The sequence below is a fragment of the Zonotrichia leucophrys genome, chromosome 1 (genome assembly GCF_028769735.1).
Source record: "Zonotrichia leucophrys gambelii isolate GWCS_2022_RI chromosome 1, RI_Zleu_2.0, whole genome shotgun sequence".
NCBI lineage: Eukaryota > Metazoa > Chordata > Aves > Passeriformes > Passerellidae > Zonotrichia > Zonotrichia leucophrys.
The window spans coordinates 101,117,207-101,143,773 of record NC_088169.1 but is presented as its reverse complement, the minus strand read 5'-3'; the positions used below and the strand labels follow the sequence as shown (position 1 = coordinate 101,143,773).

The 26,567-nt window shown below is 59.6% G+C and overlaps 2 protein-coding genes across 6 annotated transcripts in view; both read right to left on the bottom strand.

The window, feature by feature from the left end:
* The window catches only part of ARAP1 (ArfGAP with RhoGAP domain, ankyrin repeat and PH domain 1), a 36,038-nt gene extending 19,084 nt beyond the window's left edge, over positions 1-16,954 (bottom strand). For 2 of the 5 annotated variants that reach the window (XM_064726033.1, XM_064726050.1), the window contains exons 1-4: positions 16,660-16,954; positions 9,003-9,742; positions 2,263-2,426; positions 684-751 (exon numbers count right to left, since the gene is read on the bottom strand). In XM_064726033.1, the coding sequence (XP_064582103.1) occupies positions 684-751; positions 2,263-2,426; positions 9,003-9,664 (894 nt within the window). In that variant the 5' untranslated portion in view covers positions 9,665-9,742; positions 16,660-16,954. Of the gene's footprint in view, positions 1-683; positions 752-2,262; positions 2,427-2,551; positions 2,598-6,869; positions 6,941-9,002; positions 9,743-16,659 lie in introns of those variants that run through there. The other 3 variants (XM_064726042.1, XM_064726070.1, XM_064726060.1) reach the window with 3 other exon arrangements.
* A 1,942-nt stretch (positions 16,955-18,896) lies between these two features.
* Positions 18,897-26,093, bottom strand: STARD10 (StAR related lipid transfer domain containing 10). The gene is made up of 6 exons (XM_064726017.1): positions 25,819-26,093; positions 21,746-21,893; positions 21,428-21,531; positions 21,143-21,260; positions 20,358-20,410; positions 18,897-20,275 (listed from the first exon to the last, which is right to left on the bottom strand). The coding sequence occupies exons 1-6, from the start codon at positions 25,999-26,001 to the stop codon at positions 20,048-20,050; spliced, it is 834 nt and encodes a 277-aa protein (XP_064582087.1). The 5' UTR covers positions 26,002-26,093; the 3' UTR covers positions 18,897-20,047.
* Between the last annotated feature and the right edge of the window lie 474 nt (positions 26,094-26,567).

Sequence of the window (26,567 nt, the reverse complement as noted above, 5' to 3'; positions counted from 1 at the left end):
TGAGGCTGAGGCTCACAGAGAGAGGAAAGTGTAGCCAAGGGAGGAGCTGAACACCAGGATTTGGGATGCAAAGTCATTTATAGCAGCTAAAAATGTCAGAGCTTCATGAGAAATCTGGCATTGCCTCCTTGGCCCTGGTGTTTCCATGCCAAGGTAGATGGGGCTTCAGATGTTCAGGGAGCTCTGCAACTTCTAGGACTCCTCAAATCCATCCATTCCCACCCCAGAGAGTGAGGGAGGCAGACAGAAATTCACAATCTAGGGATTATATTCAAGATGCAGTGCTGGAGATGTCTATAGCACACACTCTGTGTGGTGTGCTGCACAGCTGGAGGTGCTCCCCAGAGGAACCAGTGAGTGCATCCTGAGGACACGTGGGTGACACCTGCTGGGTGCTGCCCAGGAACCCTCGAGTCCCAGCACCACTGAAAGACCTGATAGAAACTTCCCAAGGACACTGGAGAGCGGAGTTCCAGCCCCCCTGAGAGACACAGTGGGTACTCCCTGGAGACCTGTGGAAGACCCAGTGGGTGCTCAGTGAGGCAGAACCCCTCTCTAGCCACTGCCAACATGCTCCTCCAGCCCTAATCAGTATCTCTGGATCATCCCAAGGCTGGCACCTGTCCTTAGGGCCAGTCACCCTGCTAGCTCCTGCCCACCTCCAGCCCCACGGTGGGACTAACCTTGGCCATCTCCCCCGTCGGTCTGGCTAATTCCTCCTCCCACGCCGAGTCCTCGTAGTCTGAGTCATCTGGCAAAGGAGAGAGAAGATACTGGGAATCAGCTGGGGTGGAGCAAGGGGTCCCAGTTCCCCCTGCTAGCCTGGAGCCTGTGGGGAGGATGATGCAGGCATGGCTGGCTTCCCTTTGCTTTGCCCTTGGCAAATAACAACCTCATTCTTGTGACAACAAAGGTTTTATCAAGGAGTTTGGGGAAGAGCTGGGAAAGGGCAAAGTCCTGCTAGTGGCACCTCCCAGCACTGTCATGACGCTCCTGGCCTCACCAGAAGGGGATTTGGTGACGCCAGCCCCAGCACCATGGCTCCATCCAGGCTCTCCTGTCTCTGCTGGGGGTTCCCAGGGGATTTTTCCACAGCTGCTTTGCCAGGGTGGATTCCCCTCCCTCCTCTCCCATTCCTTATCAGCTCCCGAGCTTGTGCACAGTGGAAATGAGATCCCAGAGGATGATGGGAGTGAGAGAAGGTTCCTCCTCCCCCAGCACTCACATCAGCAGGAGTCCTGGTCAGGATTGTAACCCCATGGGGAACAAATGGTCCCAGACAGCCTGGCCCTGGCAGACACCCACTCCCAAATCCCACGGAGAATCTGGATCAGATTCCTCCCAAAACCACAACCCATATGATGGTGTTTGGGCCCTGGCAGCAGGTGAGGATGTTCTCAGGCTGCAGGGGGTGAGGGGTGCAGGTAGGTGCTCACCTTGGCACCACAGAAACCCCCTGCAAACTCTGCATCCCAAACCCATCAGGGTGGGAGCAGCTTTCCTCCCTGCACCCCCAACAAACAGATAAGCTCTGTTTTGATAACCCGTCCACGGCTTCTCCCAGCTTCTGAAACACATCCCAGATCCCAGTTAAACCAGTGCTGCTCCCTGCAGGGCTGCTGGCCTTGAGAGCACCCAGCACCCCACACAACTCAGCCCTTCCCCCTCCTTCCAGCAGAGCTGTTCCAGCTGAAGTACAGTCCAGCCAGGGCCGCACCCTGAGACCAAACCTTCACCTCTCTATGGGGGTCCCCAGCTCAGCACTGCTCCCTGCAGTTGGCTGAGCCCCAGGGACACCCTGAGGATGGGGCTGGGGGATGCAAAGGCATCCTGGGACCCTAGAATCAAGGACATCTGCATTTCACCTCCCAATAGGTTCAGTTTTCCTCTGTGAGTGAGTGTGGGTGCTTCCAGCACCCACAGAAACCTTTGCTCTGCCCTAGGTTTGGGCTGAACCCAAACCCCCAGTCCACATCTCCCATATGCTGAAACTACCAACCCAGGTCTTACACCCCTTCCCTGAAGTGCCCAGCTCAGACCTCACACACCCTAAATCCCCCAGCCCAGGCCTTGCACCCCTGACTCCCCCAGCCCAGAAGGCAAGAAAAGGGAGAGAGAAGAAAGAGACCACAGCAAGGACAGAGAAACAAACGCCTAGAAGGAAGGCACAGCACCCACGGGATGGATGCTGATGGATTGGCAGCCAGCTATCCCAAGGCAGGATTTGTGACGGGGAGAGTGGAGGGGCCCCCTGGTACTCACCAAACTCTGGCACGAAGGGAAGGCTGGCCTTGGAGGGCAGTGCCGGTGGCGTCGGTGCCGGTGGCGTCGGTGCGGGTGCCTTGGAGCGGGGCGGGGGCAGCGGGGAGCACAGGGTGGCACCGGCTGCTCTCTCAGTGATGGGCACCTCCTCCTTCACAGGGATGCTGTGGGGGAGAGGAGCAAGCACTGCCTTATGCCAGCCCCTGCCTCGCTTCCCAACCCTGATACACCTGCAGGGGGGTCACAGAGAACCCCCAAAAGGGACCAAACCCAGCAGGCCCAGACCCACAAAGCAATTCCTAAGACCCCGTGGTAAAGCCTTTCCTGTGCTTGGGTTATATGACTACTTTTGTAGCCTGGAAATGTTTTCCTGGCATCCAGCCTCACTCCCCTGTGTGTGCTTCACAGCCCAGGATCCTTATCTGACTCTGGGACACCTCAAGCCACCCACAGCCTTGAAGCCACATCCCAGAGCAGGTTGTTTTCTTTCCTCCAGTCTAAACAATGGCAGAGTTGCTTCCTTAGCTGGTTTGCTACTGGCTGCAGGGTTCCTTGAGCAGGATGGGGGGCCTGCGATTCCTAGGGGTTCTCTGTGCCACCAGCTTCCTTATGGTGGAGTGGACACTGGAGATCCAGGGTGGCTGCTACAGCAGCAAGAAATCCTGGAAATGGAGCTTTTCCTGGCTCAGTGAGGAATGCCCCCAGCCCCAAAGCCGTGACCAGTGGGGAGAGTGACCATGGGGACTGTCCTCCTCTGCACAGAGCCCAAGCAGCTGGGCTCAACCACTCCTACCTCCTATTCCTTGCTGCCTGCCTTCCTGAGACTGAAAAGTGACAGGCAATCAGTAGAAACCTCTGGGGTAATGGTGTTTTTAAGGGTAGGAAATTAAGAAGTTTCTCCAGGGTATAAAAAGACAAGGTACCTTTGAAGCATCCATGAATCCAGGGAGAGGGCAGAGGCAGTGGGCAGAATTTCCACCCCAAGCCCCAGGGAGGTGAGCCCCAGGGGAGCTGCATGCTGGCACCATCCCCATCCTTGCCCCAGCTCCCTCCCACTGCACCACAAAAAGGAACAGCTGGTTAGACTGGGTATTGGGAAGAAGTTCTCCCCTCTGAGGGCGGTGAGGCCCTGGCAAAGGTTGCCCAGAGATGCTGTGACTGCCCCATGCCTTCAAATGTTCAAGTCCAGGTGGGATGGAGCTTGGAGCAACCTGGTCTAGTGGGAGGTGTCCCTGCCCTTGGCAAGGGGGGTGGAACTAAACAAGCTTTAAGGTCCCATCCAATCCAAACCATTCTGTGATGCCATGATTCCATGGCCAAGGATGCCATGAGCACACCATGGTTTCTGGGGATGTGCCTCCCAGCACCATGGCTTGTGCACAAGAGCTTTCCCTTAGCGTGGGGTGAGCTGGAGAAGAAGCTTCTCCCTGGCTGAAGCAGGAAGAAGAGAAGGACGGAGTGCTGGCTCTCCCTGGGTCAGCCTGACCTCATTTCTCAGCAGCCATTTCCATGGGAACCAGCCACAACCATCCATACATTAGGGAATGCTGGCAGGGAAGGAGGGGAGCATGGGCAGGGGAGCAGCACTGCTCCCAACACCACCAGGCAGGAGCTGCCAGAGCACCCAGGTGTGCAGAGACCCACAGACACAGAGGTGACAGTGCACAAGCCACAGGGCCTCCAGCAAGAGCCTGGCTGGGGTCTGCATCTGTGCAGCCACCCAGGATGGTGTTTGCCCCCCATAAGGGGTGAGGGTGGGGGGCTGCAACACAAGCCCCATGGCCAGCAGTGAGATGACAAGCCTCAGGCTCAGAAGGGCTCTGGCTCAGCCCCAGTCCTGTGCAGCCCCAGCCCCACCATCCCAGGGACCAGCAGGACGGGCATTCCCAGAGCTCAGGCACAGATAACACCCCGGTTTCCCAAAACACCTTCCCCACTGCTCTGCCTGCCCCACCTGTCACCATCCACTGCTGTGGCATCGCTGGGTTTCATGTCCCCCCATGGCTCCCTGGGGCAGTGTGGGTGCCCTGTCACCCCTGCACTTCCCAGACCCCTCTGCAGCCCTGCCCAAAGGATGCCAGTCCTGCTCCAGGCAGGGTCCGCCTGGTGCCACCTCTGCCATCAGACAAGTGGCAAACCAGTGCCTTATGTGCTGTCCCTTATCTGAGCAGCACCTTAATGCTACCCTTTATCTATTTACCCTTTATCTACCCTTTTATACCCTTTATCTAGGCCTCTCTTCTAAGGGGGCCAGAGAGGGCTGCTCTCACACAGCCACCACCACAAAGCCAAAGCTCTGCCCAGGCCACCACCCCTGCCCAGCTCACCCAGCCCTCCAAAAAGGAGTCTTCTGTCATCACCTCCTTGGACATCACTTTGTACAACCCCCTCTCCCCACCAGCTGCTCAGGGGGCTGCTCTAATCCCTAGATCACTTCCTGGGCATGGAGGAGGTGTGCCCACCCTCAATGACAGCCTCATCCCACAATCAGGATGCAGACATGCTCATGGGATCCTCTGGGGGATGTCCAGGTCTGAGTTGGCCAAAAGTGGGGGGCTCACAGCCCCGCTGCTGGCGCTGGGAGGGCGGCATGAAGTGCAGAAGTGGTGAGAGAGAGCTCCCAGTGTTGGGCACAGCTGCTGCCATCAACCCGTGGCAGGTGGTATCTCACACATCCCACACCCAGCAGGGCTTGGACGATCCTGTCACCTCCTAGCACAGAAATGCTTGGGGTGGCCCCGGGTTTGGGGGGGTGGTGAGAACTCAGAGTTTAACATGGCCTGGAGGAAACCACAATATGGCTCTGCAAGCAGCTAGGAGGAAGCACCAGGGACCACGGCAGCAAGCCGGAAGTGAGGGGAGATGGGTGGATGGTGTCACCCCAGAAATGCCCAGGTCACTTGCTCTGCTCCCAGGCTGTTTGCATACACAGGGCTGTTCCAGCTCTTCCTCAGCCCTCACTCTCAGAGATCCCTCCCCTGTGGGCACTTCCACCTCCACAAGGGGTTATGGTGGGGTCTCATTCCCACCCAGAGACAGGACCAGACCAATGCAGCTGCCTCACAGCTGCTGGCAAAGAGCCCCAGTCGCAGCCTGGATGGAGTGAGCATCACCCTGATGTGGGCAGGTACCACCCAGACCTGGGCAAGCATCACCCTGATGTGGGCAGCAGCTCAGCATGGGCAAGGAACATCCAGACATGAGCAGCCATCAGCCCCAACATGGGCAAGCATCCCCCACTGTGGTTGGTCCTTGGGCAGCCCAGCATTATCCCCCCAACCCCAGGCCTTTCATGTTCACTGGCTGCAGAGACTACAGGGGGCAGGAGATGGGTTTGGGGCCAACAGCAGCACCTCAGGGCTGTGGGGCTCCCTCAGACCCAGCACAGGGCACTGTGGCCAGTCACCCCTCACTGTAGGGAGCCCCAGTGTGGATTGCTTCCCAAGCTCCCAGCAGAGGCTGCCCCACACACAGAGCTGGGACCCAACACCACCATAGGGTGATTCATATCCTCACCTTCCTGAATGTCCCCCTTGTCATGCCAGCTGTCCTGCACCACAGCACCTCCTCCAGCCAGGGCATGGCCAGGCACCAGCACTGGCCAAAGAGCCACAGAACTATGGAATGGTTTGGTTAGGAAAAGAGCTTTTCTCATGCCATGGGCAGGGACACCTACAACCAGGTTACTCTAAGCCCCATCCAACCCAGCTTTGAACACTTCCAGGGATGGGGCAGCCCCAGCTTCTCTGGGCAGCCTGTGCCAGGGCCTCACCACCCTCAGAGAGAAGAATTTCTTAGGAAATCATAGCTCTTTATTTTTACAATGTTCTCAAAACAAGAACCCACCTGTAGCCAATATATTCCTAGTCATACAATTAAAGTGACTTCTGAAATCAGAGTTTTGGGGTTCAGCTGGTTAGTTCTTAACTCCCTAATATATCCACATAATACACATATAACATACATATAGGTGCACAGACTCCTGGATATATTCACTACAGCATCAAGACCTATGTGAGAAATATATATATACACACACCCCCATACATATTTTCTTTTGTTGCTACCAAGCACCAACACATACCTTGAGGTATCTCTATGTTATGAGTGCATGACGGCACACCAGGTGCCGGGGCCCTGTGGCCACCCAGCTGTCCCACACTGGCATAGTCCCCGGGGCTCTGCCCCGTTGTCCCCAGAGTGCCCCAAGCCACGGGAGCACCCTTGTGTCCGGGGGTGCTTTTCAGCCACCGCCTGGCCCATCCCGTCCCGAGTCTCACAATGCAGCTCCCAAGGGACCCTTATGCGCCCCCAGATCCCGCGGGACGGCTCCAGGGGGGAATCCCGGCCCCCGTGTGCGCAGCCTGGGGGGTGCCGTGCCAGGATGGGCAGCGCCTGTCCCGCGGCAGGATGCCCTGGAGTCCCGGGGCAGCAGGAACCGGCAGTGCCCGTGGCTCACAGGCCAGGGCAGGAAACAGCCGGCGCGGCGAGAGGCGCACCCGGTAGCGCCGGCAGCGCTCGATCTCATCCCCAAAATCCCTCCGCCCAGGCCCCGCCGGCCGCTCCTGCGCGGCACGCCCGGCACCGCGCCCGCCGTGCCCCCCTACCTGGGCAGGTGACAGCGACCGCGGGGGGACCGAGCGGCACCGCGGGCAGGGCCGGGGGAGGCCGGCGGGGAGCGCAGCTTCTCACCCCGGCACTTCCTGCGGGCTAAAAACAGCAAAACTTCCTGAGCTGGCCGAAGCGGAGGCATGGCTAACACCAAATCCTCAGAATGGCCATTAAGAGCCCACGGCACGGCCAGCACCAGAACGCTGGCACAGCTGGCATCCAACACCCAGCATGGATGGCACTAAATCACGGCACGGCTGGCACCAAACCAGCATGGACGGCAGTAAACCCACGGCACAGCTGGCATACAACACCCAGCATGGACTGCACTAAACCCACGGCACAGCTGGCACCAAACCAGCATGGCAAGTACCAGAACACTGGCACAGCTGGCACCAAACCAGCATGGATGGCACTAAACTCACAGCACAGCTGGCATCCAACACCCAGCATGGCAAGTACCAAACCGATGGCACATCTAGCACCAAACCAGCATGGCAAGTACCAGAACACTGGCACAGCTGGCATCCAACATCCAGCATGGATAGCACTAAACACATGGCACAGCTGGCACCAAACCAGCATGGCAAGTACCAAACCAACAGCACATCCAGCACTAAACCAGCATAGCAAGTACCAGAATGCTGGCACAGCTGGCATCCAACATCCAGCATGGATGGCACTAAACCCACGGCACAGATTGCACCAAACCGGCATGGCAAGTACCAAACTGATGGCACAGCTGGCATCCAACATCCAGCACAGATGGCACTAAACCCATGGCACAGCTGGCACCAAACCAGCATGGCAAGTACCAAACTGATGGCACATCCAGCACCAAACCAGCACAGCTTGCACCAAAGTGGCAGCCATAGGCCCCATCGTGCCCAGGCAGCTTTCTGGCCAGGGCAGGATGGAGACTTGCTCCAGAAGGATTTGGGTGACTGTCTCGGTGCAGAAATGCAGTTCCTGGGGTGCCAGGATGGACACTGTTGATCTGAAGTCCAAGGAGCCCCAGGGACAGGTGCTGCCACCCCATGGCACATCAGCTCCCCACATCAGCTGCCTGAGCCCCCTCCCCACCTCAGCATCCCAGCCCAGGCCCTGCAGGCAGGAGTCAGAGCACAGGCAGAGGGATCACCTCCACTCACCTTACCACAAAAAGCCCAGTGGGACACAGGGATGGGAAGCTGGAGGGGAAACCCAGCCACCAGCACTCCCATTCTCATCCTGACTGCACACATCCAACACCATCAGTCCAGCTGGATGGTCCCATCCAGCGGCTTCAGTCAGGACAAACCCAGTCTCACTCCCAGGACCCCCCTGAGGGGACCACCTAGACCCCCCAGCTCCAGGAGCATATCCCTTAGAGTCTGTGGGTCCTGGGGAGGTTGCAGGGAAGGACTCCTGGGGTGGAGGGGCCACACAAGCTTGGTGACATTCCCCCACCTCACTCTGGGAGGGTGCTGGCACCCAGGAGCTGGTCTGCCCCCTCCAAACTGCACTCCCAGTCCTCACCCCCACATCTGCTTGTGCTCTGCAGGATTTGGGAGTGCACTGGGTGGTTGGGACATCAAAGGGGGGCTGCAAGTGCTGCTGTCCTGAAATTCCAGCCTGCTCCCGTGTCACCTGGCCACAGCAGCTGGCAGCAGCTTGCCCCATGCTCCCTGTGCATGGCAGTTCACTGTCTGGCACCCACTGGTGTCCAGAGTTCCTCAGGCTTCAGCACTGCCTACATTGCAGGTGGGAGGAAGGCAGGGCCCTACATTGCTGTGGGGATTGCACCCAGCCCATGCCAGGCAGGGGTGACCTGGCTGACTGGGATGAGCAGGGTGGATACACCCAGCTAGCGCCAAAATAAATGTTTCAGCATCCCTCACCCCGGTGCTGGTAGCCCAGGGAAATGTGCTGTGGTACCCCAGGGGTTGTGCTGGACTTGGGGGAAGGGTTAGTACCCCCATGGGATGTACTGGGGCAGGGGGTACCCCCAGGACATGTTCTAAGGTCTGGGGAGAGCATAGGCAACCCATGTTGTGACCCCAAGGGTCCCACCCACATCCCAGTAGCCCCACACACAGACCCAGCCACCTTGGGGTATGTCCAAGGCCGTGTCCCTGCCCCCCCCTTACCTCCGGTGGGACACAGCCCTGGGGGGCAGCACGGGGGGGCGCTCAGGCACCGGGGGGCCCTTCAGGCTCTGGCACTTGGTTTCCACTTGGTGTCTCTTGGCCGGCAGTGGGGGTCTGGCCCTGCTGTCGGTGGGGGGCTTGTCCCCAAAGGCTGCTGGAGAGGGATCCTCCAGGGCTAGGAGATGGCTGCAGGATGCAAGGGGGGGCTCGGGGCTGTCCCCTGATAGCAATGGCGAGAATTTGAGGGGAGGGCGGCAGCCCACCCTCGGTGGGATGGGTGGGGGCAGCTGGGGGAAGCCTGCCCCCCTGTCTGGCTCCAGCGGGGGGGTCCCAGCGGGCACCGGCGGGCACCGGGGCTCCGGCGGCTCCGGCGCTGCCGCAGCGCTCGGGCGGAAGATGTGGCGCTTCATGGGGACAGGTCTGGTGCCAGGGGGCTGCTGAGTCCCGGCTGGCGGCGCCTCGGCGAAGGCTTTCTGCAAGCCCAGCAGGATGCGGCGGCGGTGGCCGGGCAGCAGCACCCCAAGGCGGGTGAGCTCCTCGTCCGTCAGAGCCCGGCAGTCCCACACCGACCACAGCCCGCTTTGCTGGAAGCTCTCCACATACTGGTCGAGGTGGACGGCAGACAGCCAGGCAGACACCGGCAGGGATCCCTCCTCCTCCATGGCAGGGGGCTGGCCACGGAAACCTGCACCACTCAGTGCATCTTGTGCTGCCAGCAAGGCTCAGGATGACATCAGGACCTGGGAATGGAGACAACAGGATCAGGATCAGTCCCAAAACACACACCAGGTGAAGCCTGGAGTCCCAAAACCAACATTCCCAGTGAAGCAACCTGGTTTTCTTATGGCCTCCAACCATGCTGTGTCCCCAGGATCACCAAGTCCCGAACTGGCAGCCTGCAGGAGTGTGGAAATGCTGGAGGGTCCCAGTTTAGGCATTGAAACATAGAGGTCTTCCCTTTACAGATGAAGGGACCATGGGGCCCCAGCTTGGTCCCAGGGGTTGACATTTGGGCTGTGGGACAGAGCAGTAGGGCATTATCCACATTGTGGATAATCAGGGAATATGCCTGAATATGCATGATTCAAGGGCAGGGGAGCTGTTAGCTGCATCTCAGGGCTGTCACCCACCAGGATGCAGCTCCTCTGGTTTACAGCAGCAAGCCAGGATAGGGTGACATGGACAGTTGGATCCAGAAGGCTGTCCCCTCTCCCAGGCTGTCCCTATCACAGCCCGTGGCAGGGTGCTGTCACTGGAGCCCCCATCCCAAACAACACCAAACCCCTCCTCACAGACCATATGCCCACTATGGCATTGCTCCCATCTCCAGAGCCCTGTCTGTCCCTGGCATTGCTCTGGCATGACACCACACCCTGGAGTGCTGGCAGAGCACCTTGGTGCTCACACCTAGCGGAGTGCCCTTGTGGCATCCAGAGCGTAGGACATGGGGCTCATTTGGTGTCCCAGCTCCGGGAGCAGAACACCCATCCCACACCATAGCTGTTGGCAGGGCAAATCCCTGTTATGCCCCAAGCAGCAGATGGGATGCCCTGCCCTTCCCACCCACCAGCATCACGGCCTCGGCAGGCTCCAGGCAGGAGGCAGATCCCGTCACGCCGGCACACACAGCGCTGCTCGTGACCCCGGCACCATCTTATTTTGTGTTTGCTGGAGGTTTCTCTAGACCTGCTAAGAAGGAGCCAGAGGATTTCCTGGAGCTGTAAATAGGCCAGTCTGATCTGCTGTCAGAGTCACATTTGCTGTGACTCAGGCAGGCCCCCCTCAGCAGCACTTGCGGTTTCAGTGCAAAGTGCACAGCTGAGCTAAGCTCGCTCTCAAGCCAGCACAAACTGGACACTGCCAGGGTCCCTGCAGCCAGTGAGCCCTGCACCTGGAGACACCAGCATCCCAGTGGTGCTGCTGGGCTGTGGCCACAGTGCCACTTCCCTGGCACTTCCTGGCACAGTTTGGCTTTGCTTCAGGCTCCAAGGATCAAGTGTCCAAGGAAGGAGCAACAGCACTGGCTGACCCCTGTGGCTCCTTGCTGGCAGCACCAGAGAAATCAGCAGCACCCAGGACCTTCCCAGCACCCAAAAATGCCTGATTCAGAATAAAATTCTTTCTTTCACCTCCACACCTAGAAAGCTCTCATCTATTACTGAAAATGTGATGGTGCTGGGTGACATTGCTGTCACCACATCTCAGTGACACCACCACAAGCAGGCTCCACCCCAGCTGGGCACTGGCTGTGGAGGAGCAGAGGGAAACACAGTGACAGCAGGATGGGGCTCCCACAAATGCCCCCTGTCCTGGCTAGAGCCAAGGAATCGCCACCAGTGTCACCCACTGACACCGGTGCCAGCATCCCCAGCTGTGCCAGGACATGGATGCAGTGGTGGGACACAGCTGAAAGGAAGGGACAGCTGCACCAGCACTCACCACTGGCGCTGTCCCAGCACTATCTGGGGTGGCTGAGGGCCCTCCTTGCTGCTCACCAGGGACAGGGATGGGGACACAACACCAGCGAGGGAAGTCCCTGGTGTGCCAGGCTGGCAGCTCCCGTTGCTGTCGGGCCCTTTGCCCTCACCAAGTAAATAATTCATCAGGCCTCTGCTAGGTTCCCTCCTCCAATCATTAATCATTTAACCTCTGTGCTAAACAAGATGAGGATATTCCAGAAGCAAAACCAAGACAGGGAGATGCTGTGACCCAGCTGGCTGCTGGGGTTTGGGGGGTGACCCTGGCTGTGGCCCCTGCCCAGCACAAATCCTCCCAGTGCTGACCCACTGCATTCCTCTCTGGGATTAGGCAACACCACAGGGGCTGTTTTGTAAGAGACTTAAAGGCTGGACAAATACTGTGAGGAGGGAATGGCAAGGGCTGCCAGCACCCTGGCACTGTGGCTGGTACTCTGGGGGGATAAGTCAGGATGCCAAAATACCCCTCAGCCCCATCCCAAACCTACAGAGCCCTCACTCTCCCAGTGCTGGGGACAAAGGATCTGGGGGTGCCTGGTGCTGGTTCCCTTTTTCTGGACCAACGGGCTCAGCAAAGCCCCCTCTCCCCAAACTTGGGTGTTGGCTGCTTTTCTGGAGGCTTCTGCAGCTACTCCAGCCCACCTAAGATGCCCTCAACTCAAGAGAAAATTTGGGATGCACCTTTTCCCCCAGCAGAGCTGAGCATCCTGGCCCAGGGAGCAGCCCCCCGTGATGCAGGGGTGTGCCCACCCTTCTCCCACTGCATCACACCACTCCCTCAGGGCCATGGGCTTCCCAGCCCTCAGGTAGGGCACTAATGAGGGCTGGGCTTGCTCGATTAAGGAGCTGTGCATGCCATGGAAGCTATGGGCTCTGACTGAAGTGACAGGCAAGCAGGCTCCCTCCACTGGCTCCAGCTTCCCCTGGGTAATCACTGTTACCCGTAACAACGTGCCAGGAATCCAGCAGTGTGACCAGGGCCATCAGGATGTCACTGACAGAGCTGCACTCAGCACCCAGGCACCAGGTAATGAAGTGGTGGCCATCCCACAGCTCCTCCCTGCCACAGAATAGTGGCCATGAGCCAGGAAAATCCAGCACAGGAGCCCTGCTGGGTGTGTGGCACCCACTTGATTATCTAGTTCCTACTGCAATTCCTCCTCCAGTGCAGGCAAATCCTGCCTGCACCCCATGGTCCCCTTGCCCAGCTCTGTGGGAAATCAAGGAAAGCTCATTACCAGCACAGGTGCCTGGGCTCAGCAGCAGCAGCAGAGGTGGCCAGCCTGCCCGTGGTCCAGCTGGAGCACTGGAGGTTTGCCCAGGGGTCTCTGCCGGCTCCGGCACTTCCTCAAACGCCACCTCAGATATGGGAACTTTCCGGAAAGCCGAGCAGAGCTCTGAGCTAGGATGTGGTGCAAGAGCCCAGCAGAGCTGTGAGGCCTCAGTGTGGTGAGGCACTGACCACAGCTGCCATGAGAAGGCTGGATCTGAGGTGGTGTGAGCCCTGGGTGACAGAAGGACGGGGCAGGGCTTTCAGCAGGAGAGGAAGGAAGAGCCAGGCAGGGTGATCTCTGGGAAGTGAGAGCTCAGCACTGCTGCAGCAGGAACCAGGTACCAAGGACAGGGCGTTGTGGGGCTGCAGGACAAGCTGAGCTCTGGCCACTGGGCAGAAAGGGACAAGCAGGCAGGTGGCTCCCATGTCCCAACACCCCAGGACCCCTGTGGATTCCCAGAGAGGGCAGTAAGCTGTAACCCACCAGGGTAAAGCCAAGTGGCAGAAGGACCTGTGGGAACAGGGGGAAGGGGCTTCTTCAGTCACCACTGGACAACGAGACTCACACCACAGCAATTTTTACCCTTTCCTGCCTAAATTAAGGAGAGATCCTCAGACCATGGGCCACAGCCAGCCAGAATGAGGCCAATGTCACCAATGTCCCTGCTGGATCCAGGGGGTGAATGTGATGTCCCCAACAGACCTCCCAGGACCACTGCAGATTCCCCATCCAGCTGGGAATCGAAAGCACCACATCCTCACCCCGAAACCGCCCAAGCAGGATCCTCAGCAAGCAGTGATTACCCCAAACTCCGCAGACCCCTTCCCACCCAAACCCTCCACACCCCACCTCAGTGGGTGCCCACCTGCTCAGTAGCACCCAAGGTATTTCCTGGGAAGGTGAGGCTTGTTCATTTTCAAGATCTTCTAAGCCAAAGAAATTGCAAATGATATTCAAACCCCCCAGGCGCTGTTCAGGGATCAAGTTCAGGCTTGTGGAATCACAATCCAGAGGTGGAATTGCTTCTCTGGAGCCTCCTCCCTCTGCCATGAGTTGCCATTTCCAGGTGGTTCATGTGAAGAAGCCAGAGGGCTCACACACACACCAGGGTGTGCTCCCATTCCAACCCTGTGTGCAGGTGGAGGGTGTGCAGAGAGGTGGGAGGTGGGCAGTGATGAAGTGGGTGAGAAGTTAAGAACAAGGGAGCAGGAAAACTGAGGGTTACTCACTTCCCCAAGGTCCCACCTGCATTCCCCTTCCCCCATGGAAGCAAAACCTGGGAGGGTGAAATATGTCCCAGGCTGTGGCACCAACAAACAGATGAGTTTGCATCAGCAAACAGCATTCCCTTCCAAAGTGTTGCTGCCTGCCTCAAAAATCTAGCCAGAAAAGGGGCAAATACAGCTAGAAATTAGCAAATCCAGTAAAAAAACGTGGTAAATCCGACCAGAATTGAGGAAATCCAGCCAGAAAAGGGGTAAATACATCTGGCAATGCTGTCACTACCCACTGAGTTCCACTGGAATGCTCTCAGCTCCTGACACACTTTATGGAAGCTGCCAGCAAACTAGGTCAGGGAGCCAAACCCCACGTGCACAGCCACCCCAGAGGAGCCCCAGTGTCCCAGGGTCTGGTGATGTTGAGGGGGGGCTGTGCCAACAGCCTGGCTGCAGAGGATGGGACTCTGTCCCTGATGGGTCCCTGGGAAGCAGGGCACCTCCTTCCTCCATGAGAAATCAGCCCTATTACCAGCACTACAACCATGCAGGTCCCTCTTTCACTTTCTCATAAATGGGAAGTGAAAGTGTCACGGGGAAGGGGTGACCCCTCCAGCTGTGGATGGGGTGCACCCTTTTCCAGCCCTGATGCTCTCCAGCCTCCTCTTCATGCTCACTGGGGTGCAGATGTAGCCCATGCACAGGCCCTGACCCCACAGCAGGGTGACACCATACTGGGGCCATCCCCTGGATCCCCCTGGCTACCACATCACTGCAGATAAGCCAAGGCAGGAGATGCTGCAGCAGAGACAGAAGCACAGGGACCACCAAGCACAGGCACCCACCCCCCCTTTGTAGAAGACTTTCTACACAGCCAGGCTCTCCCTCACCTGTAGATTTGGGGGACCCATCTGCAAAGCGCCCCCAAGCATCAAACCCGCCACAGCCAGAGTCCTGCTACAGGAGCTGCATCACTCCCTGCCTCCCACGAGACACCCCCAAAATCTCCAGGGCTCACCTTGTTCTGAGGCTAAGCTCTGGCAGCAAACACATCCTCAATATTGCTCTAAATACCCCTTATGCCTGATGTCCTGGCTGTGGCCCATAAAAACACATCCCCAGTAGCTGCTGGAGCACCCCCAGAGAGCCACCATAAGCTCTTGGAGGAGTTTTCCTTGCTGACTTTCTCCCAGCACCCCAAAATAGCTACCCAGCCCTAGCACTCAGCTCTGTGCCTCCAAAAATTGGCTTTTGGGGCTGAACCCACAAATTAAAATTGGTGTCCCTGCAGTGGTGCTGGACCTAGGAACCCCCTGTGCAGGTGCAGCCCGTGGGCACCCCAAACCCCAACCCGACGGCCCCAGCAGTGTGAAGGTGTCCCGTGGAACCAGCTTGCCATTACTGCAGGACAAAGCAACCACCATCCCAGTTCCAGCTGCACAGCACTGGAAAAGCTCCAGGCCTTGCCAGGCAGACTGGGAAGCAGTGAGGAAGAGGAGGAGGAAAGCAAGGGAAGCCCACTACCAGCATCAGCTGGCATCTGGATACTGTTGGTGGTGTTAGTGTGGCACAGGCACTGCTGGCAGGGGCCAGCAGCTGACGCTGCTTTTTGGCTATGAACAGGGACATGCCAGATCCCCAGCAGAAAACAAATCCGCCAGCTGGGCCCTCGGGGTCCCCTTGTCCCAGCTTCACCCCTCGCATGGGCAGCACAACCACCCAGTGTCTCCCAACATGTCACTCACCCCAACCAGGCAACAGGACCCCTGCAGTGGCACAGCAATGGGGGCTATCAGCAATGCCAGGGCTCCCTGGAGACTGGGACTGAACTGGGTTATACTGGGGCTGAGCCGGGGGCTGCTCAGGAGAGCTGGGATATGCTGGAAGTGAACTGGGAAGGCTGGGGTTAAACTGGGGTTAAGCTGAGATGTGCTGGTATTGAGCTGGGAAGTGTTGGGGTGAATTGGAATATATTGGGGAGGAGCTGGGACATGCTGGGGAATACTGGGATTAAACTGGGATGAACTGGCTTTGAGCTGGGATGTGCTAAGGTGAACTGGGGTGTGCTGAGATTAAGTGGGGGTGCGCTGGGTATGAGTTGGGGTCTGCTTGGGGGCACCTGGGGAGTAGCAGGGTTCAGCTGGAGCGTGCTGGGGTTGAGCTGGGATTGAGCTCGGGTGTGCTGGGGTTGAGCTGGGATTGAGCTCGGGTGTGCTGGGGATGAGCTGGAGTCTCCTGGGGGGCAGCTGGAGCATACTGGAATTGAACCAGGGTTGAGCTGGGATGTGCTGGGATTGCGGTGGAGGGGTCTGGGGGTGAACTGGAGCATACTGTGATCGAGGTAAGGTGTGTTGAGAGCCAGCTGGGGCGTACTGGAATGTGGCTGGGGAGTACCGGAGCTGAGCTGGGGTATACCGGGGCAATCTGCAGCACGAGTACCCCAGTCGGGGGGGTTGGGGAGGGCGCACCACTGCTGCACTGAGCCGGGGAACAAGCCATACTCCCCCCACCGCCCCAGCAGCTCCCAGTATCCCCAGTGCCCCCCTGTGTGCCCACAGAAACACGTGGAAAGAAACACGACCTCCCCCAGGAGAGAAACGGCGCAGAGAAGGCAGTGTCCCCCCTCCCTTTGTCCCCTGTCCCCGCCCGAGCCGGGGGTGCCCCCGCAGCCCCCCGGAGCACCCAGTACCTCTGTCCGGTGGCAGCGGCGGCTCCCAAAGGATGCCGGGGCGCTTCCCGGGGCGGGGGCACTCCGGGCCCCCCTTGCCAGGCCCGGGCTTGTTCCCGCACGGAGCTTTGGCTGCCTCATGGAAACAGGATTCAAGGGGAAAGCTGCCAGGACTTTCCCCAAAAAAATAATGAACGTGTTGCGCGTGGGGTTCTTGCCTCCCCGCACAATTCCCAAGGTCTTGGTGGGGGGTAAGAAGGAGAGTGGGAGGGCAGGGGGACACAGAGGGGACGTGGGGTGTCCATGGCCAGCCCTCACGGCTGCCCAGCCTGGGACAATGGTCCTTTCATCCGGCGCTCAGGGACCGGGACACGCTGGCTGCCGGCTCCGGGGGTGGCAGCCCCCCCTGCTCGGCCCCTCGCCCACGCGAGGCCAGGGCAGGAGGGGCCAGATCAGCCCCACAGCCCGGCCATGGTACTGCTCGGGGGGCCAGATCAGCCCCACAGCCCGGCCATGCTGCTGCTGCTCAGGGGCCAGATCAGCCCCACAGCCCGGCCATGGTGCTGCTCAGGGGGCCAGATCAGCCCCACAGCCCGGCCATGGTACTGCTGCTGCTCAGGGGGCCAGATCAGCCCCACAGCCCGGCCATGGTACTGCTGCTGCTCAGGGGCAGGCGGGGCCAGGCTCAGCCCCACAGCCCGGCCATGGTACTGCTCGGGGGGCCAGATCAGCCCCACAGCCCGGCCATGGTACTGCTCAGGGGGCCAGATCAGCCCCACAGCCCGGCCATGCTGCTGCTGCTCAGGGGCAGGCGGGGCCAGATCAGCCCCACAGCCCGGCCATGCTGCTGCTCAGGGGGGCTCAGCCTGGGGGCCAGCGTTAAATACCCCAAAAAGCTCCCTTACTGTCTGCATCCCCCCTACTCCCAGAATTCCCACTCCCCCCGACCACCACATCTCCCCTGCTCCCTGCCCCACTCCCCGGAGCCATCACATCCCCTACGTTATCCCATGCTGCTCCCCAGACCCAATCACACATCCCTGCTCTCCTATCCCAGACCTTCGGATCCATCTGGGGGGATACCCTCCCAGAGCCTTTGGCAGAGGATAAGGGTGCCATGGCCTTACCCACTTCGGGGGTGTCACACAACAAAGTGCTGTCTGAGACCCCAGGGGCCTGCAGCAATGCCTGATCCCTGAAGTGCTGAAGCCTTGTACCCCTTCCCAGCAGCATTTCAGGGATGATCCATGTCAGCACCTGAGGATGTCCCCAGCACAGCCCTTAGATCACTACCCCCCTCCACATATCCTACCTGTGCCCCAGCTCTTCTCAGTGCCCCTGGCATCAGACATGTTCCAGAGCATATTCCATTTCCCTTTGGAAGCATCTTCTCTCTCTGGTCCTGCAGCTCTGGGTCTCCAGCTGTACCTCCCAGAGCTGACAGAGCTAAGCCCTCCCCATCACCTGTCCCCCTGGCTCGAGCTGCTGCAGCGTGTCCTGTATCCAGTGCGGCTCCATTTCCAACCTGCCAGGCGGGTGGTGGCCAGGTTCCTTTTTAATTGGGTTCTATTTTTAATTGGGAGCAGTGCAGGAGGGTGGGAGGGGGTGGAAATTAACAGGAGAAATGGGAAGCAAGTCCCTAGTGCCCACCCCAGCCCCACAGGTGACAGAGACACAGGCACAGAGGATGGCACATGCTGGACAATGCCACCCACCAAGACCCTGTTGGGGCACACAGAAGGGCTGGGGCCTGCTGAGGTGTTGGGGTGCCACAGCACCGGGAGAGCAGAGATGGGGTGCACGAGCAGCATTGTCCCTGGGTGCACCCCAGCAGGGGACAAGAGTCCCAGGACTCCACAATCCAGGGAGTGCCAGCTGTGTTCCCCAGTATTCTCCTCCTGGAGAAGCCAGGATGTATCCCCCCGGAGTGCCCCCAAAGTTTAGCCCCCCGTGTCTCCTCTCCCAGAGGAGGTTTTGGGGGAAATGTACTGGTGGTATTGGCTTGGCTGGGGCTGTGGGAAAACCAGCTACAAGGAGTGTGTAGCCTCATGCCTAATCAGTGCCCAGTGTAAATTCATTTTAGGGGTTTCTCTGCCACCCTCTGGTGGCATCACCATCACCCAGAGCCCCCCTGGAGGTGAGGGTCCCACAACCTCTGAGGGTCCCCCCAGCAACCACCATGAGCAGGGACTCCCTGCCTGAGTGCACTGTGGGGACAGGGATGGCTACCAAAGGACCAAGGTGGGACAGAGGCCGAGTCCCTCTAATGCCAGATTCAATTATTTTATTCCTAAATAATCAACTCTGGTACAAGATACAAAATCTCCCATGTCCCTGTGCACCCCCAGAAAAGGAGGGGGCAGGAGCATGGCCGAAGACCAGCTCCCAAACCCCCAGTCAAGGCCTCAAATTCCAGTGGAGGAAGGGTCCAGGCACCCAGCTTGGAAAGGGTCCCCATCCTAGAAAGGCAGGGGACAGGACAGGAGCCTTCAGAGACCCACAGAACACCGGGAGGTGCCAGGAGCCCCCCCAAGTCCTTTCAACATGCCTGAAGATGCTGGGAGCCCCCAGAGACACCGGGCACTCCTGGTGGTGTGAACTTACCCCAAAACCTCCCTCACACAAACCTGAAGATGCTGAGACTCCATAAGACCTCCCCCCAACATGAATGGAGATCCCAGGAGCCCCCAAAACGCCCACCACAACACATCTGGAGGTGCCATGAGCCCCTCAACTCCTCCCACATGCCTGAAGGTAAGACCCCAACATCCCCTCCAACATGCTGGAGGTGCCAGGAGCCTAGAAGCTTCCCCTCTACATGCTTGGAGATGCCAAAAACCCCAAAGGCCCTCCTTCCCAGCATGCCAGGAGGTGCCAGAAGCCCCCCAAACCCCTCTGCACACCCAGAGGTGCAGGCAGGTGCCCAAGCATCCCCTGGTGCTGGTCTGCTGGGGGTGGGGATCCCATGGGATGAAGGCAATTCTGTTGGACCATAATAGAGAGATGGGGAGCAGGAATGGGGGGCAGAGGGGGAGTGCAGTGGAAGGGTCTCCAAGACTGAGGAGCAGGCACAGGGACTCCCCTTTTCCTCTGCCCTCCCCAAAAGCTGAAGGTCACTTTGGGTTTGCCACCTACACGGACAACTCTAGTGTCCCACAAGGGCTCAGCGACCAGACAACCCCCAACTTCTCACCCTGGGGGACCCACTATGTCCCTGCTGTCCCCAGACAGGGGTACACCAATGAGGGGGGTCCCCCTGAAACCCAAAGTGGGGGTGCATGTGTACAGGTGTGTGAGATAGAGACACAAACCATGTTGGAAGTGGGGGGATAGGGAGAGGAGCCCCCGGGGTGGGGGTCATGTCAGGCTGTCCTAGCCAGGGGAACGAGGAGAGGAGCTCCCTGGGGAATCAGGTCAGGCTGTCCTCGTCGCTGCCATCGCCACGCTCCTCCTTGCTCTCGGCCAGGGAGCTCTCGTCAATGTTTTCCAGGGAATCCGCGTGCTGCAGGGACAGCTCGGACAGGGCCAGGGCTGGGAGCCGGCTCTGCTCCGGGAACAGCCAGGGCTTGAAGTGAGGGTCATGCTTCTGCTTCCACTCAGGGTACTTGAGGCATGCCTTGTACATCTTCTTCATCGCCTGGGAGGAAGAGGGAGATGGGTACAGAGACCCCTCACCCCTACAGAGACCTCTCACCCCCACCCCTGTATCACAGACTCACCTTGGGGGCCAGGAACTGGGAGGATTTATTCACCACCCACTTCGGTAAGGAACCTGGAGAGAAGGGAGGGCAGCTGGGAGTGGGACCCCCAACATCCCCCCAGTGCCTGAAAACCAGGACCCCCACATGTGTGACCCCCACAGCACTCTCAGTGGGCACATGTGGTTAGAGAGGGAACAGGGTTCAATCCATACTGCTCTCTGCTCTTGCAGAGGTTAAAAACAGTGATTTCAGCATTTTGGGTCCTTCTTCAAGCCACAAAAATGAAAGATTTGACGAGAATAGGCCCAAGATGTTTCCTCCTGACATTGCTCCATGCTCCATCTCAAGATGCTCCTGCTGATGAGCCCTTCCAAGCCCACCTTGAGCATATCCACAGGTCCTCCTGAACACACCCTGAGTCCCACTGAGCTCAACCTGAGACTTCCTGAAGCCCAGTGTGAGGCCATCCTGACCCTGCCCTGAAGTGCCAGAGCTCCAAATGAATCCCCACTGAGCCGCCCCCCGCCCAACCTGAGCTCCCACTGAGCCCCCATTAAGTCCGAGTCAGTGCCCATTCAGCTTCCCCCAGCCCACCTTGAGCCCCCCAAGCTACTCTTGAGCCCCCAGCCCCCCTTAAGCCCCTGAACTCCCAATGAGCCCCTACTGAGAACCCATGAGACCGCCACTAAGCCCCCCCTGAGTTCTACCAGGATCCCACTGGGTCCCCCAAGCACACACTGACACACGGGAAGGACTTGAGGGTGCTGAGCCCCAGGGCACAGAGCTGGGGGTCCCTCTCTCACCTTTGGGGTCCACCTGTGCCAGGTAGGTGATGGTGCAGCTCTTGGCTCCCGTGCCCTCGATCAGGTAGCCTGTCTGGATGGAGACAGCCCGCACCATGTCCTTGCGGGGGGGATACTTCTGTGGGGGGCAACAGGGAGGGAGCACGAGTCACTGGCAGGGCAGGTGGGGTACAGAGGCACCAGCCACAAGCAGGGCTTGTGCAGAGCCCCTCAAATCTCCAAACTCTGAGTGAGCCCCAGCCCCAGCCCAGCACCGCAGCACCCCTGGTGCCCTGCTAAACTCACAGGATGCTTGACAGAGTAGTTCATGATGATGTAGTCAGAGCCTATGGGCAGCCAGGAGCGCAGTGTGACCACGTCCCGGTTCTTCAGGGGCTTGGGACACCTCCCTAGGGACAGCACCAGGTGGGATGTTCCAGAGTGAGACACTCACTTTCAAGATCCCCTTCTGCCCTCCAAATCCCCCCAAACTGGTATGCAGACTCCTCCCTTCCATACCACACACCATGGATTCCCCAGATGCCAAGCCCAGGGTGGAGTGGTAGCAACCCAGGGATTGAGCCCTCTCCCAGGAGCACCCAGGTCCCCCAGACCCCTCCTCACAGGCGTAGTATCCCACATCGGAGTTGGCCGTCAGCCTCCCGATGTCGAAGGTCTCGATGACGTTGGTGTCCCACTTCTTGCGGTACTCGATGTCATGGAGCACGTCGTAGAGCGTCTCTGCCGGCACGTCCCTGCACTCCATCCTGCACTGCAAGGCAGGAGCCATCAGACGCCTGCCAGGGACCCCCAGGGCAGGAGCTCAGCTGTGGGGACCCCAACAGGGTGGCAGTGGGGACCTCGTGGTGGGAGGATGGCCATTGGGACCCCCAGGTAGGAAGGTGGCAGTGGGGAACCCCAACAGGATGGCAGTGGGGACCTCATGGTGGAAGGATGGCTATTGGGACCCCCGGGTGGGAAGGTGGCTGTGGGGAACGTGTAAGAGGACAGCAGTGGGGATCCCAAAGTGTAAGAGTGACTATGGGGACCCCTGGGAGAGAAGGAGACCATGGGGACCCTCAAGTGGGAAGGCAGCTGTGGGAAGCCCCAGCAAGTGGCGGCGGGGAGGTGTCTCCTTTCAGATGTTAAAAAAAAAAATAAAATCAATGCAGTCTCCTCCAAGAAGACCTGGATCCCAACCTGGATCCCAGCCATCCCTGTAGCACAGGCACACATGACCTCAAGGCAGTGTGGAGCTGAATCCTGGGTACTTGGGGACCCTGCTTCCCACCTGCCCCCCATTACTGTGGATGTGCACCCCCCAAAGTGGTACCCCTGCACAGGGGAGCCAAGAGGAGCTTGTGCCTGGTGCCTTGGGGCAGCATGGATCACAGAGAAGGGGTTGGGGGTGCAAAGCTGCTCCATCACTACGGCAGCCAGATCCAGGGAAGGTGAGGAGCCAAGGAGAACGGAGAAGGTGAAGGGAGGGGATGCCATCTGCCGAGGTCAAGGGCGCTGGAGCCAAGCGTGGGGCAGGGAGAGCAGCCAGCAGTCTGTCCCTGGGAATGCCACTGGCTCCTGTTATCCCCAGGGATGGCACCAGCTCCTCCGGCCCCCAGACCCTGCAGTTCAGGATTTAGGGCTGGCCCTGTCACCCCAGCACACAGTACTAGAGACTCCCTGGCCCTGGAAAGGGGCACAGAAGCACCCAGCAATGGGGCACAACCTCACATGGCCCCTTGGTGGGACTCAGCCATGGAGCCTGTTCCCCCACAGCACTCACCCTCAATCCCATCCTTGCCCCACAGAGCCCAGCCCCACCGTGCTCAGATCCATCCCTGCCCCATGGAGTCTGCCCTCAAACCCATTGTGCTTATCCTCGATCTCAGAGACCCATCCCTGTCCCACAGAGCCCATCTCCTGCTCCTCCATTCACCCAAAAACTTGTCTGGGAACAGGCACCGCTGCAGGGCAGGTTTGGGGAGGGCCTGCCTGGATGACTTCCTTGAAGAAGCCCCGCTCCCCCTGCAGCTAGGCCAGCCCAGCACCATGTTCAGGTGCACGATTCCCAGAGCAGCAAGGCTGGTCAGGCCAGTAGTGCAGGACGTGCCCTGCAGGTGACTCACATCCTGGGGGGGTGCCAGGAGGGTCGCAGCAGGAGAGGGGATGGTGCCACCTGGGAAGTGCCTGGAAACACATGCCCCAGCCTTGAGTCAATATTGACTAATGGGGTGAGAAGGAGGAGGAGGAAGAGGAGGTGGAGGTGGAGGAGAAAGAGATGAAGTCCCCAGGGCTGGGATTATGCTGTGCCTGAGGGAACAAGGAATGGGTGCCAGACTGTGGGACAGGAGCAGATCGAAAGACACCCACCACCCCTGCCTGCAGCCACCAAGGGAGTCCCCAAGCTCATCCTCACTGGCAGCTTTACCAACACCCCAGACCCCCCCTCTGCTGTATCCTACAGGATGACCCCTGGCCATCCTTTGGACAGCCCATTTAGAGGGGAAACCATCATTCCTGGGAGATCCCAGATGCCCAGGTACCAACTCACTGCCCAGCCGGGTAGGATGGGGTGTCCTGGCTGGGTTCCCCCAACCTGTAGCCAGTCCCAAGGCCACCAAATGTCCCACTGAGAAATCAGCCATGGCACCAGCTTGTTCCCAGACTCCAGAAAACAGGTTAGACGGGAGCTGCATCCCTAATGGAGGGGGGCGGGGAGGAGGGGGCGGCAGCCTCAAAGCAGGGCGAGACCTTCAGGTTCCACTTAATTAGGCAAGGAATCCAGGAGGAATCCAGGATGAATTCAGGGGGAAACCAGCTCTTGGGAAGCTGCAGAGAATGCCCAGCACCCACACAGAGACCCCCAGCACGAGGGGCAAACCCCTGGGGTGCAGCTTGCCGTGCCACGTCAGCAATGCCACATGTGTCCCTCCCTTCAAAATCCAGCAGGAGCATTTCATCCTGGGTGGGATGGTGGGCCTGGCTGCTGCTGGGGGCCATGGGGTGGGGACAAGGAGTGTTACCCCACAAGGTCTCCAATACCCAATGGCATACACATGGAATCAACAGACAAACACCCAGCAGGACCTTTCCAAGCAGGATTTGTCTAAGAGGGCGTGGAAAGAGGCAGGACCTGGCTCAGGGACCCCCGCAGGCAAAGACAGCTCCAGGTGCAGTGTCGGGAGCAGCTGTTCCAGGACATCCTGGAGTGGGCTGGGTCCCTGCCACGCCAACGTGGCACACTGGGATTGTGGGACAGGCAGGGGACGCACCCAAGCGCCACCTCAATCTGGGGAATGTTTTGGGACGCAACCCCCAAGTGCAAGCAGCAGGGCTGGGGGACACAAGGAGCTTGGGGGGGGCGGGGGGGGGCAGGATGCACTGTCACACAGAGCCATGCCTATGCCATCATGCCTGGATGCCACAATGATGGACACTCTGCATCCCACTCAATATGGATCCCCACCTCTGCTGGGATGGGGCAGGGTGCAGGTGGCACCAGTGACCCCCTACACCCCAGAGAGCACCATCCCCCCTCCCAGGGTTCACTGCTGCCACCAGGGCACAACGAGGACCCGTTCCTTGGTCACAGCAGCCCAAACTCCTCCAACATGCTACAGTGGAAGCAGCCCAGTGGTTCCAGGCAGGAGCTGGGCACAGCCACTGCCAGTGCCCCAGGGACAGGTTTCCCCAGCAGGGCCAGTGCCAGCTGCTGCAGAGCAGTGTGTGAGCAGGCCGCGTCGTCACTGCTGCCACCGTCACCACCCGGGCTCGACACCACGGCAAGGATGATGCCACCCACTATACCAGGGCAGCTTAATGGAGGTGCCACCAGGGACAGGGACACCTGCCAGAGACTCCAGTGTAACCCCATCCTTACGCTGCTCCTGTCTCAAGTTGTCTCTTGATTGCCAGTATCCCTGCTTTGCTAGAGGGAAGGGCCAGGATAAGAGTGCACCTGCCTGTGCCAGCACATTGGCACCAAGAGGAGGGACCCACAGGGAAATGCAGTGGGGACATAGGGAGCGCTGGGCAAGGGGGACAACCCCAGTGACAGCAAGCCAGTGGCTGCAGGCTCCAAGGAATCCCCAAGCCAAGCCCTGATGTGCAGCAAGCACGGGAAGTACATTCCCAGTGGGTGAAAAGAGGAGAAAGCAGCACCCAGGACCCACGGCCCCACACACCCTGGGGATTCCTGTCTGTCCCCAGTGTCCCTGCACAGCCCTCAGCGGTGCCTGCTTGTCCCTGGCTCGGCCCTGCTGGAGTTGTGTTTGTCCTGGCGTCCCCAGACTGCCCATTTGTCCTGCTGTGCCAGTTAACCCCACCTATCCCGGCGTCCCTGCTGCCTTCGGGGCCCAGCTCGGCATAGTCCCCCCTCGCCCCAAGGCGATGCATCACCTGAGGGACCCCACTATTCCCTGGGATTCCCCCTCACCCCTGGCTGGTGGTTAAACCCCCGAGCTCCCACTCAGCCCCTGTTCACTGTGGGGTTCCCCTCCCTCCCCCAAGCCCAGGGTGCAGCATCTCCCTCAGGGTCCCTCCTGCCCTCAGGTCCCCGCGCCCCCCCTTTGCTGCTGGGTACCCCGATCCCGGGGGGATGCCGGGCCGGTGGGGGGGTCTCACCGCGGACTGGGGGTGCCCAGGGTGGATGGGGATGTCTCACCGTGCACCAGAGTGTGCCGGGCGGGAGATCTCACCTTGATCTTGTGGAGGGCGCGCTCGGGCTCCAGCAGCTGCACCCAGACGCCCACCCCGCCCTTGCTGTAGGTGAGGCTCCAGCCCTGCTCCGACTCGCACTGCGCCCGGAACGCCCCGAAGTCCCGGTCGTCGGGGATCTGCACGCTGTCGCGACTCGACATGCCGCCGTCGTGACCCGACATGGCCCCGGAGCGCCGCAGCCCGCCGGTGCCGGTGCGGCCAGCCCCTAGGGCGGCATTGCGGGGCGCGGGGCGCGATGGGACCGGCAGGGGCGGGGCCGGGGCGGGGCCGGGCCGGGAAGCGCCGGGGGCGGGAGCGGGGGAGACCTGAGGGAAAATGGGGGGAACGGGAGCACCGGGAGGGAGGAGTTGGGGGATGTCGGTGGGGGTGGGGTTACCGGGAGGAGCCGGGGGAAAACGGGAAGGTCGGAGCTGAAACCGGGGAGAGCAAGTGGGAAGCGAGAGCACTGACTGGGAGGAAGGGCAGGCTGTGGGAGAGGGGAGCAGCCCGGACCGGCGGGATACCGGGAGCAGCTGCAGGAAACGGGTGCAGAGTTGTGGCACTTGCAGGGACACCTGCACTGTGTGCCAGGAAAGGTTTAGGTTGGATATTGAAAGGATTGTCCGGCCCTGGCACTGGTGGAGTCCCCATCTCCGGAGGTGTTTAAAAAGACAGATGTGACACATGTAAGGACATGGGTTAGTAGTGGCCTTGGCAGTACAGGGGGAGTACTTGGACTTAAAGGTCC

Coding starts and splice junctions, on each gene's coding strand:
- STARD10 (XM_064726017.1), bottom strand. CDS start 26,001: ATGTCGGGTCACGACGGCGGCATGTCGAGTCGCGACAGCGTGCAGATC. Junction 21,894..25,818: donor GCGCCCTCCACAAGATCAAG/GTGAGATCTCCC, acceptor CCTGCCTTGCAG/TGCAGGATGGAGTGCAGGGA. Junction 21,261..21,427: donor ACTACTCTGTCAAGCATCCT/GTGAGTTTAGCA, acceptor TGCCCCCCACAG/AAGTATCCCCCCCGCAAGGA.